At 46.9% G+C, this 13,890-nt stretch overlaps 8 protein-coding genes across 8 annotated transcripts, besides 14 other annotated features; all 8 read left to right on the forward strand.

Annotated features, from left to right (window-relative positions):
- Tc00.1047053506247.10 (protein disulfide isomerase, putative) lies at positions 1-631 on the forward strand (the record flags this gene model as incomplete). Its single annotated transcript, XM_815222.1, has 1 exon — positions 1-631. A coding segment is annotated over one exon (631 nt), but the record flags the coding sequence as incomplete, so codon positions are not given.
- Positions 1-3,808: a sequence feature (heterozygous, non-Esmeraldo-like haplotype).
- Positions 652-694: a microsatellite.
- Positions 801-832: a microsatellite.
- Positions 1,100-1,750, forward strand: Tc00.1047053506247.20 (uncharacterized protein; the record flags this gene model as incomplete). Its single annotated transcript, XM_815223.1, has 1 exon — positions 1,100-1,750. One exon carries the CDS (start codon positions 1,100-1,102, stop codon positions 1,748-1,750), a length of 651 nt encoding a protein of 216 aa, XP_820316.1.
- Positions 2,089-2,108: a microsatellite.
- Positions 2,147-2,536, forward strand: Tc00.1047053506247.24 (hypothetical protein, conserved; the record flags this gene model as incomplete). The annotated part of the gene is made up of 1 exon (XM_815220.1): positions 2,147-2,536. One exon carries the CDS (start codon positions 2,147-2,149, stop codon positions 2,534-2,536), a length of 390 nt encoding a protein of 129 aa, XP_820313.1.
- Positions 2,600-2,624: a sequence feature (AT_rich).
- Positions 2,636-2,661: a microsatellite.
- Positions 2,677-4,449, forward strand: Tc00.1047053506247.30 (RNA editing complex protein MP63, putative; the record flags this gene model as incomplete). The annotated part of the gene is made up of 1 exon (XM_815224.1): positions 2,677-4,449. The coding sequence occupies one exon, from the start codon at positions 2,677-2,679 to the stop codon at positions 4,447-4,449; it is 1,773 nt and encodes a 590-aa protein (XP_820317.1).
- Positions 3,809-4,384: a sequence feature (haploid, non-Esmeraldo-like haplotype).
- Positions 4,385-8,699: a sequence feature (areas merged during assembly that could not be assigned to a particular haplotype. This can correspond to areas where the two haplotypes were merged or to regions with more than two copies in the genome that were merged during assembly.).
- Positions 4,734-5,546, forward strand: Tc00.1047053506247.40 (hypothetical protein, conserved; the record flags this gene model as incomplete). The annotated part of the gene is made up of 1 exon (XM_815225.1): positions 4,734-5,546. One exon carries the CDS (start codon positions 4,734-4,736, stop codon positions 5,544-5,546), a length of 813 nt encoding a protein of 270 aa, XP_820318.1.
- Positions 5,708-5,733: a microsatellite.
- Positions 5,796-7,409, forward strand: Tc00.1047053506247.50 (chaperonin, putative; the record flags this gene model as incomplete). Its single annotated transcript, XM_815226.1, has 1 exon — positions 5,796-7,409. One exon carries the CDS (start codon positions 5,796-5,798, stop codon positions 7,407-7,409), a length of 1,614 nt encoding a protein of 537 aa, XP_820319.1.
- Positions 7,419-7,480: a sequence feature (A-rich).
- Positions 7,700-7,728: a microsatellite.
- Tc00.1047053506247.60 (hypothetical protein, conserved) lies at positions 7,884-9,620 on the forward strand (the record flags this gene model as incomplete). Its single annotated transcript, XM_815227.1, has 1 exon — positions 7,884-9,620. The coding sequence occupies one exon, from the start codon at positions 7,884-7,886 to the stop codon at positions 9,618-9,620; it is 1,737 nt and encodes a 578-aa protein (XP_820320.1).
- Positions 8,700-9,536: a sequence feature (areas merged during assembly that could not be assigned to a particular haplotype. This can correspond to areas where the two haplotypes were merged or to regions with more than two copies in the genome that were merged during assembly.).
- Positions 9,537-13,890: part of a sequence feature (areas merged during assembly that could not be assigned to a particular haplotype. This can correspond to areas where the two haplotypes were merged or to regions with more than two copies in the genome that were merged during assembly.) that runs on past the window's edge.
- Tc00.1047053506247.70 (nuclear pore complex protein (NUP155), putative) lies at positions 9,836-13,816 on the forward strand (the record flags this gene model as incomplete). Its single annotated transcript, XM_815228.1, has 1 exon — positions 9,836-13,816. One exon carries the CDS (start codon positions 9,836-9,838, stop codon positions 13,814-13,816), a length of 3,981 nt encoding a protein of 1,326 aa, XP_820321.1.
- Positions 13,824-13,890: part of a sequence feature (A-rich) that runs on past the window's edge.

Here is a 13,890-nt window from a genome sequence, read left to right on the forward strand (position 1 = left end):
TCTTATGGTGCTCCTTTGGGTAGATGCGGAACAGTATGGGGTGGCTTCTAGCCTTGGTTTATCAGATGATGCAAAATACCCTGCTTTTGTGATTGCTCGAGGTGAGGACCACTTTGTTCATCCATCTACGGAACCGGTAACTGCAGAGAGCATTGAAAAATTTATTATCGAATACTCCGAAAAGAAATTATCTCCAGAAATTAAATCTCAGCCCGTCCCTGAAATTGAAACCGTTGAGGGGCTGACCACAGTTGTAGGGAAGACATTGGACAAGTACCTTTCATCTGGAAAAGACATGTTGATCGAGTTTTTTGCTCCGTGGTGTGGGCACTGCAAGAATTTGGCTCCAATTTACGCGAAGGTGGCGAAGGAATTTGAGTCCTCGGACGTTATTATTGCCGCCATGGATGCTACTGCTAACCAGGTGGACAACTCTCTCTTTGACGTTTCTGGTTTTCCGACCATATACTTTGTTCCCCATGGAGGAAAGCCAATTGTGTATGATGGGGGCCGTACGTTCTATGAAATTTACAAGTTTGTTCATGAGCACAGCTCAACTTTAAAAGATGTGCCGATCCCAGAAGAAGTCAAGAGGGAAGAGGAAAAAAATGGGGATTACGATGATCTATAGAGGAAATGCATCTTATTCGATGTGTGCGTTTGTGCATATATATATTTGTGTGTGTGTGTGTATTTAATATTTGTGCGCTTCAAACCTTGCGGATTGGGTTTTGAATGACGATCCCTCACTATGTGGAGGGATTCTTCTATATATATATACACACGCGCAAGTGCACAGAATATATATATATATATATATATATATATATATGAAAAAGTAATTGTAGCTATTAGGGCGAATGAAGAAGGGATTGCTTTATTTTATTTTTTGTTTGTACTCGCCAAGCATTTCCCGTTTTAAAATCTATTTAATGGGTTTTTTTCTGGCGATGAAAGACGAAGGTGCTTTGGGTTTCTCAAGGAGAAACAGGGTGATTAGCTAGCTTGTTAAGGTCTTATGGGCTGCGCTGGCTCTTTTTCTTTCCTTCTTTTTTTTCTTTTTGCTTGTGTGCGCGAAAGTGCCTGTGCTCGAAGGTGAATGAGCGACATGGAAGCTCACCGCCTTTGCGCAGATTACAGCGGAACGAGCGCGTGGCACGATTTGCCTGAGGAGTCCTACGAAAGGGTCGTGGCCCTTGCCAGAGCGTATCGTCAGAGATTGACGGAGACGGACCAAAACAGTGGTACCGCCCTCGCTCTTGACAGGGAAGAATACGTCGACTCACTTCCGAAGGAGGAGATGATGCGGCGCCGCAGAATTGAGAAAAAGGAACAGGACGCAATGAGCATAGTGATGAAACTATGGACACAACGCTCCATCGCGTTTGCCAATGAGTTACGCACGATCAGGGAGGAAAAACTGAGGATGGAAAAAGTGAAAAAACAGAGAATCCTTCTTGAGGAACAACTGTATCGGGAGCAATTCCTGGATTTTTGGCAGAAAAGGAAGAAGGAACAGCTGCGCAACCTCCCTGTTCACCCCGATAGGGTCCTTATGAATGCATATAGGCATAATATACTTCCCTTTGCCACAGATCCAGTTGACTGCTGGGAAAGAGGCATTGTTGTTCCCCCCGAGCTTCAGCAGACGGTGGTGCTTTTGGATAGTGAGGGGAGCGTTTTCTTGCCTGCGTTTCATGAGTTATCCATGAAGCTTCGAACGGCTTATCACCGGTATCGAGCTCAATAAAAGAACGCGTCTTTTTGCGAAGGAAAATACGGCACATAAGCCATGAGGCCTTTCTGTTCATTCCTTCAGTGTAAAACAAAAATTTCTCCTTCGGGATGGGTGGCGAGACATTTTTGTTTTTCCCTTTGCGACAAACTTTTGAAGTGAAAGGGAAAGAAATGCTATGAAGTTCTCTTGAGATATTGTGACAAGTTGTGAGTACAACAAGAGTGACGAAAAAAAAAAAGGGTGCTTATTTATTTGAATGAACGAAAAATCCTTAGGGTGAGGGGCGGGGAGAAGGTAAAAACACTGCTTCTGCTAAAGACACTGATGTTTTCTGTTGCTATTCGCAGTCGTTTTTTTTTTTTTTTTTTTTAGTATGTGTATTTTTTTTTTGCTCATTTAGAAGTTTGAATGTCGCCACATCCGGTAGCGCCGCTCTGTCGTTGGTCCTATTTTGCAACACACTGTTGCGTCGGTGTTGTGCACTTGCCCTGCAGGGGATCAATTCTCGGGGAGCCCTTGTGGAGCTGCCGCCTACTCTTGACGGAATGTGGCTTTTCCGCCCTTCCTCCGCCACAGCAGAAAGCGGTGTGTAGTCAAGAAACGCTCACATTAAAGTGTAGAGGCGTCCCTTTTGTTGAGTTTAGTACCTCTGAACTGAAAGAGGGTGCGCTTGTGCATGTTGTAGCAAAAATGTACAAGAAGCCAAGGTTTATCCCTATTCATGGCACATACGTGGAGGACACGGAGCTGCTTGTCTCTGAACAGTTTGGATCACTTGTTCTTCTTGGGACACTGTGACGGGAGATGAACCAATTATGAAGACCATCATGAAGGTGATTTGTGCCAGTGTTTTTTATTACGTTTTTAATATATATATATTTTTTTTGACGAGTTCTGTTTTTTTTTTTTTTTTTTTTTTTTTTGTGATTTTAGAAAAGATGCGTCGGTTGTTGCTCGCTGGGGCGCTGGCGAAGTTCTCCCGCAGAGTGGGCGCAAGATGGCTAGCGTGTGCTCCAAAGGCACGTTACGCCGTCAACCGTCTCAACGATGGCAGCTACTTTTTTTTACCAGCGCTAAATTGCCAGGAGCGATTTCAATCTTCCTCGGACAAAAAGTTCCACTGTAGCGTTTGCAAAAAAGCCTTTCGCCTGGAGATGGCGGCGAAGTTACACCTCCAACAGGCACACGGGGGTGATGGCTCGGTGGAGGCCGGCCCAGGTCCCGGCGCTGAAACCGCCCCCACGGCTATTCCCTCAGCGCCGCCTTCGAGCCCTATTGAGAGGAATTTTACGGATGAAGAGGAACGCCGTCCTCGTCGTATGAGGCCCACACCAAAGCCGCTTCATCAACCCGACCGCGGGGTGCCAGATGCTGACATGGCAGAGCTTCTCGGTGTGTGGGACAAAATTGGTCTTAACAGGCTGGAAGGGAGTTTTGTTCACAGCACAATGGTGATGAAGGTGTTTGCTGCACGCCCTGATGTTACAGAGCAGCCTCTCTATGAGCCTGTCACTCCTGAAGGGGATAACCCCTTCGAGAAAATGGATCAAATTGATGCAAGGGCGGCGCCAGAGTCCTACGTCAAAGACCACGCGTTGACAGAGGTAGACCTGAAGGGTCCATTTGCCCCTGCACCTGATCAAACATTAAATCCTTTTCGTGCAGGGAAGGTGGACAATCCGTTCGCAAAAGTCCCAACAGTGCATCGCGAGGTGCCGAGGATTCTCCAGCCGCAACAACAGGTGCCAAAGGAAGAGCCTGTGACGGCGCCAATTACACCATTTGGACAATTGCCAATGTTTGGCAAACAGCAGCAAACAAAGGAGACCATTCCAGCAAAGCCATTACAGCAGAACATCTCTGTTCCTGGAGAAGTTGCCTCCCCCTTCACAGCGGCGGTGGCTAATTCACCATTTATTGGTCAGGTGGCGTCACCCTTTACTTCTACACCTGACGCCGCCGCTACGCCTTTTGAAGCACCACCGTTTACAGTAGCATCACCCTTTGCTGCACCTGGAATGCAGGCAAGTTCGCCATTTACTGCAACCGATGCGCTTAGTCCCTTTGCTCAAAATGCCTCATGCCAGACCAGCGCATTTCCTATGGCCATGGGTTTTTCAAATTTGACGCCAAATGTACAAACTGGGCAGAGGGCTCATGTTGAGGAAAAATGTCCTACTTGCGGGAAAAGTTTTTCCACCTTCGATGGACTTGCCATGCACAGCAAAGCCAAACATGGCGTTCTTCTTGAGCGGGAAGCGAAGAAGGATGGCAAGCAAAGGGGACGCAGTGTCCCTGATTTACCCGCCTATATACCAAGTCCTGTTGATCTTTCATCGTCATCACCGTTTGGAACAAAGACCGCCGTTGCTGCATCATGGGTAGAAACTGAGCTTATACCCCATGCTCAATGTGTGAGCAACATTACAATTGTTGGTCGTGTGCTGGATGTCACACAGGCGATGGAAGGTGTATCCCATGTCACTGTGTTTGTTCAAGGCGAAGAGGTTGGGGAGGAAGAAACTGTAACTGTTCACTGTTCTGGCGACATTAACATTCAGGTTCGGGATAGCGTGAAGCGTAATGTTACAATATTTTTGACTGGAACACTGCGACTTCATCCCGTTTACGAGGCAAGCAACAACAAGTATTACGTGAGCCCTGTTGTGCATGTTGCATCGCCAACAGGGACACTAGCCGTGATCGCATAACCGTCCGATCAACTAAGATCAGATTTCCCCATTCATATATATATATATATTTCATACTCAAAAAAAAAGGAGAAATGGAGGAGGATATGCATTGAGGTAAAGAAGAAGAAAAAAAAAAAAGAAAGATCAATTCTGACCACTGAAAAAAACAATGTTTTTTTTTTTTTTTGTTGTTGCCTGGGATGGAATCGATACATATTGTCTATTATTGCCCTTTCTTTGTTTTTGTTGTGTGTGTGCGTCTCATTTCCCTTGGCAATTCCGATTGTAGAGGGAAAGGAATTATGGTGGAGACCCCAAGAAGCAAGGAGGCCCTAACGAAGCTTTGCAGCTTCCTCGCCGGCGATAAGAGCTCTAAAAGGGAGAATGACATACTGGGGGATCTATTCTCTCCGTCCACTCAGACGCATTTCCGAAGCGTGGACGTGGAAGTGACTTTTTTGCTGTCCCCTGTGGCTCACCGCGTTCCACTTTACTTCACAGTTCCTCATGAGGTGCTGCCAGGGACGGTATGCTTAGTCACTCCTCCGGCCCAGCGCAAGTACAAGGATAAGATATTGCGTCTGAGCGAAGAAGGCAATTCTGTTGCGCAACGCGTGAAGAAAGTCATTGACACGAAAAAGCTCAGCACGAAGTTTGTTGATCCCGTTGCAGTGAGGGCTCTTGCCAACAGCTTCGACCACTTCATTCTTTTTGGCGTCAAGAAATATCCTCCTCAGCTCACGGGAGAATTTCTCGGGCATCAAAAGTCACCAGTGTGGGTGTCGCGTCGCGGGGGGCTGAGGGAAAAACTACTCAGTGCAGTGAAAACGGTGGTGTTTCAGCGCCGAGGGAACAGTGCCGTGACGTGCCGCATTGGCCACACAGGCCTTTTGCTGGAACAACTACATGAAAACCTCCACTCGTTCCTTGCGCAGATGACTAGCCATGCTCAAGCAGCTACTCCTCAGGATATCCTGCACATTCGTGTGGCTGGAACAAATACGGATGGCAGGCGTGCGGGTCTTCCAATCTTCTCCCACGCGTTTCAGATTCCACACAAAATGCCACTGGATGAGAGTGAGGGGCCAAAAACAAAGAAGTTGAAGAGAAAATAATTAATTCTGTTACCGGTTAATATACAAACTAACTGCTGCATTTCACTCATGAATCTATTCTATACGTCCTCTCGCCTCGTGCCTATTTATTCCTCCATGCCGTTAGTTTGAATTTTTTCTCTTTTCTTTATATATATACATATATATGTGCCATCTAGATCTTTTTTTCTTTTTTTTTTTTTTTTTTGGAAGAATACGCCATTTGCTTTTTGAGTTTAACATTTTACGAGAAGAAGCAAAAAGGAGTAAATGTCTTTTATGCAAACTGGGCCGACGTCCATGTTGAAGGACGGGGCCACTTTTCTTGATGACCCTGTCATTAAGAACATTGAGGCTTGTCGTGAAATTGCGAAAATCACGCGCAGCTCCATGGGCCCTTACGGGTTGTGTAAAATGGTGGTCAACCATCTCAACAAACTTTTTGTGACTCACGACGCCGCAACCATTCTTCGTGAAATTGAGGTTGAACACCCGGCAGCTAAGTTGCTGGTGCAGGCTTCCGAAGCCATGCAGCAAGAGGTGGGGGATGGCACGAACCTGGTCGTTGCTCTGGCTGGAGAACTACTGTCGCAGGCAGAATCACTTGTGCGCATGGGTCTTCATCCAAGTGAAATTGTGGAAGGGTACAAAAAGGCAGGGAACAGAAGTCTGGAAACACTCCAAACCTTGGTGATTCAAAAGGTGGATGATGTGCTGCTCAAGGAACAGGTGCTTGCTCCCATTCGCACAGCTATCGCTTCAAAACAATACGGCTATGAAAATTTTTTGGCAGACATTGTTGTTGAAGCGTGCATTAACGCATGTCCTTCTAATGTTCGGTCTTTCAATGTTGAAAACGTGCGAGTGGCAAAGCTAGATGGGGATTCGGTGCTGGCATCCAAGAACGTCCGTGGATTTGTGATTGCACGCAGTCCTGAAGGTAGTGTACGTCATCAGAAAAGAGCCAGGATTGCTGTGTATGGCTGCGCAGTTGATGTCCCGTCAACAGAAACCAAGGGAACTGCATTGATTGAATCCGCTGAAGGGCTTATTTCTTTTTCCAGAAAGGAGGAAGAGGTGATGGAGGAAATCATCACAAACATTCATAAGACGGGTGTGAATGTTGTCGTTTCCAACTCCACCTTCGGCGACCTTGCATTACACTTTCTTAATCGCTATGGTATCATGGCGGTTAAAGTTTCCTCTAAATTTGAGCTTCGACGCCTTTGCACCGCTGTGGGGGCTCGAGTTCTTGCCCGACTGGACACACCGACTGTGGAAGACATTGGTTCATGTGACAATGTGGATGTGAGTGACGTGGGTGGGAAAAACATTACTTCTTTTGTACAAGACAGGGATGACTCAAAATTGTCTACCATCGTTGTACGCGGAGCCACGAAGAATGTTCTGGATGATGTTGAGCGTGCAATTGATGATGGTGTAAACGTCTTCAAGGCTCTTACAAAGGACAAGAGGCTTGTAGCTGGAGCAGGCGCTGTGGAAATGGAGCTGCAGAAGGACCTTACACGCTATGCCGAGGCAAGTCCTGGTCTTGACCAGTACGCCGTTCGCAAATATGCGTCCAGCTTTGAAGTGGTCCCCCGTACCCTGGCCGAGGTTAGTGGCTTCAATGGAACAGATGTCGTTACACAGCTGGAGGTTGACCACAATGCCGACAAGATACATCAGGGTGTTTGCGTGGAGGATGGTACCACAATTAATGCCGTGGAGTTGGGTATTGTGGAGCCTTACCTCACAAAGTACTGGGCGATTAGCCTGGCCACCGAGGCGGTTTTAACGATTCTTCAAGTAAATCAGATCATTGTCGCTAAGCAGGCTGGTGGCCCCAAGAACCGTCCGGACCAAGCCAGAGATGAGGAGTGAGGGAGAATTAAAAGGGAAAAGGAAATAAATGGAGAAGGAAAGTGGAAAAAAAAGGGGAAATGAAAAGGAAATATATATATCAAACAATGGCTTGTGAAGTACATCCGATAAAGAAAATAGAGTAGCCTCTATGATGGCTTTTTTCCCTTTTTTAGCGCCGTGCATTAGATGAAAGGTGCGTTGGGAGGAGAGGGAGAAGGCGAACGGAATGATTCCCGGGGCATTAACTTCCAGGTACCATATATATTCTAAAATGAGCGTAAGGGTGGTACACATAATGAAAATACCCATATTATTATTATTATTATTATTATTATTACTTATGATTTTGATTGGGTTTTGTCCCTTTCTATCCTCCTTTTTCTTACCGGCCACTTTATGGAGTGGCCGGAAATTTTGTTTTCCGAAACTCTTTTTGCGGTTCTTTATTTTTTATATTTTTCTCTTTTTGCAGGAGGTCGTCGTCTGGATGCGATGGATAATCCGTGTCTGGATCTTCAAGGCCTTGGTGTGTCGAGCTTCTGGGGCATCAAAGACACTGGAGTGGAGTATGTCACCATTGACCTGCGAAACAATTCTCTGCGGAATTTTGAGCACTTTGGCACCCACCCAAAACTGGTCGAACTGCAGCTTCAAAACAATCAAATAGAGAGTTTAATGGGTCTGACACGACAACCTTCGCTTGCTGCGCTGGAACTTGATGGGAATCCCATTGCCGCCCATCCATGGTATCGTGTCATGGCACTAATGGCTGTTGGGTTTTCCATCACAAAAATTGACGGAGTTGCCGTTTCGGTAAATGAGCGCGACATGGCACGGGCCTTGGGTCCTGCTGCTTCCCTTGCAGTCAGTTATGGATGGAAATTGCAGCCAGGGGAGCGGTCACCAGAAGAGTATCGCCATGTTATAGAAGAATGCAAAAAGGCCCGAAAGCGCTCTCTGCAACAGCAGGGCTCTTTACGAACCATTGCACACGTGCTGAAGCGAAACGAGGCCACTGGACTCGTGGCGGCCCCCATTCCTGAGAAAAATTTTGCGGAGGGTGGCCGGGATGCTTGGAACTTGGAATCTCTTTCAGCACGTGTGAGACAGCTCGAAAATTTACTTAGCAATGCAAAGGAAAAGCTGGAAACTCAGCAGGCACTTTGGAGAGAGAACGTTGAATTGGACCGGGTGGAGGGTCTAACCGGCGCGGAGCTTTGTCGTGCGCGAAGTATTTTGTTTGCTGATGGCATTTATTTGCGTACAAACACAATGGCTTTGCCACCTCACAAACGAAATGGGTTGATAAGTGGCTCTCTCATGTTTGAAGGGTTGTCATTGGTTCTTCTTAGTTTTATGTCAAGAGTTCGTTTGGCTGAATGGGCACTGGATGGCATAAAGGCTAGGTACTATCCACCGAATTTTTTGCGTATCGAGGGGACATATGGAGCGATTTTTGATATCTCATTTGAGAACACTCTTTCTCTTTGGACTGTGTACAAATTGATTTACTTGCGAAGCGGAATGCCGGTACCGCCTTTACATTTGGAGGACGAGGTCGGAGTTAACGCCATGTTGAGAAGAAGCACAACTGCAGACATGGCTCTGAACGCCAATGAGAAGACCGGTAGATCCAGCAGCACCGGTACCGAAGAGGAGGGAGGCCATGGGGAACGCGAGTCACGAGAAGAGATCATTGGTAGAGTGACCCCTTTTTTTTCGGGACCAAGATCTCTTCACGAAGATGAGGGCCCACTTGGGGATTCCTCTTTTTTAGAGGATCGAAGCGTGCAGCCGGTCTCAAATACGGCGGCTTCGTCAGGAGAGAATGTGCTGCGGGACAGCTCTGTTGATGAAGGGTCCATCAGCCGCCCTGTGGCTGATGCTTCCACGTTCAATAACGAAGGGCACACGGAAGAGGATCGCAACACAAATAAAGCAGTACGTGCCAGAGACTTGTCATTGCCACGTGGACAGCCTCCACCACCTTCACGAGCACCGATTCGTCGTTGTACCCTCACATTTGCACCATTGATCCCAAAACGTCACCCTTCGTCTAACAGGAGTTCTGGTGCTTCGGGGAACTCGAATTTCATTGACAGAGTTCCGGTGTGCCCTGGGGCTGGCCTTCACTTCCATATTCATAAATTTCGCATTGCTGCGTCAGATTCAGATTCGGATTCGGATTCGGACTTGTTGGTGAAGAGCCATTCTGAAAGGCGACTGTAAATTCCAATGTAAAACAAAAAATAAAGAGGGGGGAACAGGTATGCTTTTCTGTAATATAAGAGAGCACATTGTTTTTAACTACCAGGCAGTCGTTTCTCAAAAATTTATCCGCACCATCGTTGTTACTTTTTCACCCCCTTTTTGTGTTTTTTCTTTTTTCTGTACTTGTACCTTCCGGGTGATCCTGTGTGATATAGCAGCTGTCAAGGGAGTAAATGGAGCCACGGGAAGGTGTAATGATTAAAATCGACGATGCTGTCAAAAAGGCTGTGGAAGATACTATCAGCGCAGAGGTTCGATCAGGGGCGGTCGGGAAATATTCGAACCCGTCGGCTTCCGGTCATGCAACCTCCCATCTACTTGCCCTGACGACGTTTGACACATCGTCCACGCTTCCGGATTTTATTCCACTGGTGGGTGTATCGTGGCCGGAACCTGTAAAGGCAGTTTGGAAAACCTTCAGGGCAAACTCCATTGTTGGTCTTTTCCCGGAGCTTTCAAGGGCGTGGATAACTGTTGACAATAAACTCTTATTATGGAATTATGGTACAGGGAGGGATTTTTTGGTTTATGATGAGATACCCGAACTTATCGTGGCAGTTGGCAATCCGGTTACACCTGTAGCTGGTGTTTTTCAGCCTCACATAACACTTGTGTTTCCTGTGGCCACCCCGAAAACGATTCACCTTCTGGGGTTGTGTGTCGTGGGAGATGAAACTGCAAAAAAGGCCGAACTATGCGTAGTGAACCTTGGTTTTTCGGTATTGGCCCCCACGCTTTTCATAAAGTTAGTTGGGTTGAGGGATTTAGGACGTGTCTTTGCTGTTGGAGCAGATGGCTGTCTGTATGAGCTGAAATATACAAAGGAGAGCACACCTTTTATTCCGAAAGTTCGGCTTATAAATCATTCTATTATCTTTGCCGGCATTCCAATTCTGAGCACCGTTAGTTCTCTTATGAGCACGTTGAAACAAACATGGGCAAAACAAAGGCCCGCATTACGTGACATTGCCGCGGAGTCAAAACGCAAATTGCTGTTTACATTGGATGCTGAGGGAAAAATATTGATGTGGAGAATAACGGAAGAGGGGCTGAAGGTTCTCACGACAGTAAAATGCACCCGTAGCTCCTTTGAGCACCACCGTCACTTGGAGTCATCCGCGGATGATGCTACAAGCTTTGTCAAGATATTTTGTGTTTCACCTTACGATGAAAACTTTTCCGTTGTTGTCATTACATCCAATGGGGAGCAGTACCGATATTTATGCCAAGAAGGAATGTGGGATCGTACCGACGGAAACCTCACATTGCGAGATTGGACACCCTCGTGTATTCCCTCCAATCGTGAGGTCAGTGTTTGCTTTACCTCGGATGGCGTTGCTCTTTTCTGTCACACCGAGAAGGATGACGAAAATGCCTCCTCGGATTCCGTTGCTGTGACCACCTCCCCCAAAACTGTTCTACCACCACATCATCATTGTCGCGATATCGTCGCCCACTTTGAGCCCTCAGCGTCACTTATGGCTCGAGTCGACGCAATTGGTGAGGTCCCCGTTAGGGAGAGTGTGAGTCCGAATGAATTGTGCTCCCAGGTCGTTTGCTCACCTAGGCAATTTGTGTTTGTTCACCGTCATGGTATCTCAACATTTATGAAGTTGCGTCCCGTGGACACCCTTCACATGATACTTTCATTTTCCGGTCAACAAATTCGTGACAACCTCCTTCAGCGTTTTTCGTCTGTGTACAGTGCCTCTGATTATTGTTGTATGCTTTTGCAGATTGCTGTTGGGTGTACAAACGTCCCGGCTATCGTAGAGGGACCATATATTGAGAATGGCATTGCCAATTCCCCCTTTTCTCAAATGGAAAAAACCCATGTAAAATCAAATGGGCCGCTTTCAATGGATCAGGTCGGATCTCAGCTTATTAATGCAACCTCACAAGAAGCCCAACGTCTGGCCCGTGAAATACTTCGCAATGCGATGATGCCCAGTTGGCACGAGGGCCCAATTTCTGCTAGTGGTAGCAGACAAATTGTTGTGCAGGTCTCACCCTTTGCGTTGGGGGTCGCGGCATATATTGGAAGGGCGCTCTATAAAGTCTGGGAGACGCCGATGGGAAATCTCCCCCTACACGATCTGGCTGTCATTGAGGTGGTGCTGTCATCGTTGGTGCGTCTGCTGAATAGTTTAAAAAAGGACGTGTGGTCCGAAAATATGGTTCAGCTCTCTGTACCCTTTCGATGGGATCAGAGCAAAGTGACACTGACATTTCCTTCTCATGGCTCATCTGTATCCTCATACGATCTCAAAATGTTGCAGTCTGCCTTTTTGTATTCGTCTCACTCTCTTTGTGAGCGTGTACTGCAGACGATAAAGTTTGCAAAACAAACAGCATACATTCCGCTCTCTTTAGATGACAGCAAAATCACCCTTGCACAAGTTGTAGGGGATCAGAGCATTGCACACCGATTGGCACGATACATTGGAAGGTTAGTATTGTCCACGGAGCAAAGGGTTGGATTTTTGCAGCAAGACCGTATTGCTCCAATGACACAACTTCAACTAGAATGTCCATACTTCTTCAGTTCTATTGATGTTCACGAGTACAGTGCAAGGATCGAACTTGATCAGCTACATTCTTCGAGTGGCGAAGGTCTTTATGCACTTTCGGAGAGTAAAATGACGGATTGGGAATCTTCTGTTTCTCGAATGGCTGCGTCATTGTGGTCTTCAGGAGCGCTACAAGGCATCTGCCAACAACTGAAGGCACTTAAGAAGGAGGACACGCTTGTCAGACTTCTTCTCCACGCTGCGAGTCAGTTAGACCCAAGCAATTCGGCATTTGAGATTTACCTGGCTGAAAGAAACGGTAACAGAAGTCAATGTTTCAGTTCCACACTTAATGCCGTGTATAACCAGAAAGTGAAGGTTCTAACTGCGGTGATTAGCACTCTTGAAGAAACATGGAATACACACCGTAGTGTGGTGGACGACCTCCTGGGAGGGCCGTTGTCTTCGGGTTCTATTTGGCAGGTGGAACCCTCAGATGAGATGGCGCATTGTTTTCTATTTGATTGGATGTGTGTCCCACGAGATGATGCGACGATTACATCTATGCTTAAAGAAACGTTGGTCACGGCACGCTCTCCGTTTCTTGAGGCTTATCTTCATCAAAATGCACTAACTCTTGGTGAACAATACGCACACTACTTGCGAAGGACAAAGAAAAACTACAAGAAGGCCATTGAAGTTTGCGCTGCGATGGCTCAGGCACCACTGGCAGATATTCCACGAGAAGAACGCATCCCGTATCGTCTCCGGTGTTGGTCTGAGGCAAGAGACTGCGCTGCTGAGTGCAACTCCGATCAGTTGTCTCTTCTGGAAGAGCGTGTCAAGCTTATGGAGGCGCAACTTCAACTGTCAAAGATCATTTGTGAGTTTATTAATAGCGGCCTTCCTCAGCTGGACCGACAGGTTTCTGTGAGCGGGAGGGGATTCCTTACGGAGCGACAAGTTGCATTGGAGCAGTTGGAGCTTGTGGATAATTTCGCGCTTTCCACAAGTCAACTACTTGAAGTTGCGGGCTTGTTTTATGCATTTGGTGGTGCGGAAATTCAATTGGACGTCTTGAGTGCTGCGAATGTGACGGACGCATCGCTTTACGCCGCGTGCGTCGAAAGTGCGTTTAAGAGAAGGAACACAACTGTTGAAGAAACGGCACGACGGATCATTGGAAAATGTAGACATTTAATTGCCTTTCCTTTGAGCCACGTGGCCAAAATACTTGAAGCCTATGCGTTTCATCAGTCACCTGACGGATCTACGCTGACAGTCGACATCCTCACTGAATGTGGTGTGGAACGCAACATCGTCTTCTCTACGCTGGCAACGATTGTTGAAAAAAAAGATACAGTTGGGCTTCCCTGCGAAGCCTTTGATGAATCCGGGGTGACAGATGCTTTTCTGATGCATTCGCTGGCAGTTGCCCTTCATCGTGTGGTGTTTGCCCCGCACGTTGGGTCTGTGCAGCTGCATTTTTTGAGGAATGCTCTCAATACAGTTCGCGAGGGCATCAATAGAGTTGCGTATTTTCCTGCTGATGAGGACAGCTGCCGAGCGTTAACTGCAGCGGAAAGAATACTGGAGCAGTGCCACCTTGCTACAAGTCGGCTAACGTCCAGGCCTGTTTTCTAGGGTTTTTAAGAATAGAAACAAAACAAAGACGGAAGGGAAAAAAAAAGAACGAATAGAAAAGAAGGAAACAGAAG

Source organism: Trypanosoma cruzi, genomic scaffold (genome assembly GCF_000209065.1).
Source record: "Trypanosoma cruzi strain CL Brener 1047053516377 genomic scaffold, whole genome shotgun sequence".
NCBI lineage: Eukaryota > Euglenozoa > Kinetoplastea > Trypanosomatida > Trypanosomatidae > Trypanosoma > Trypanosoma cruzi.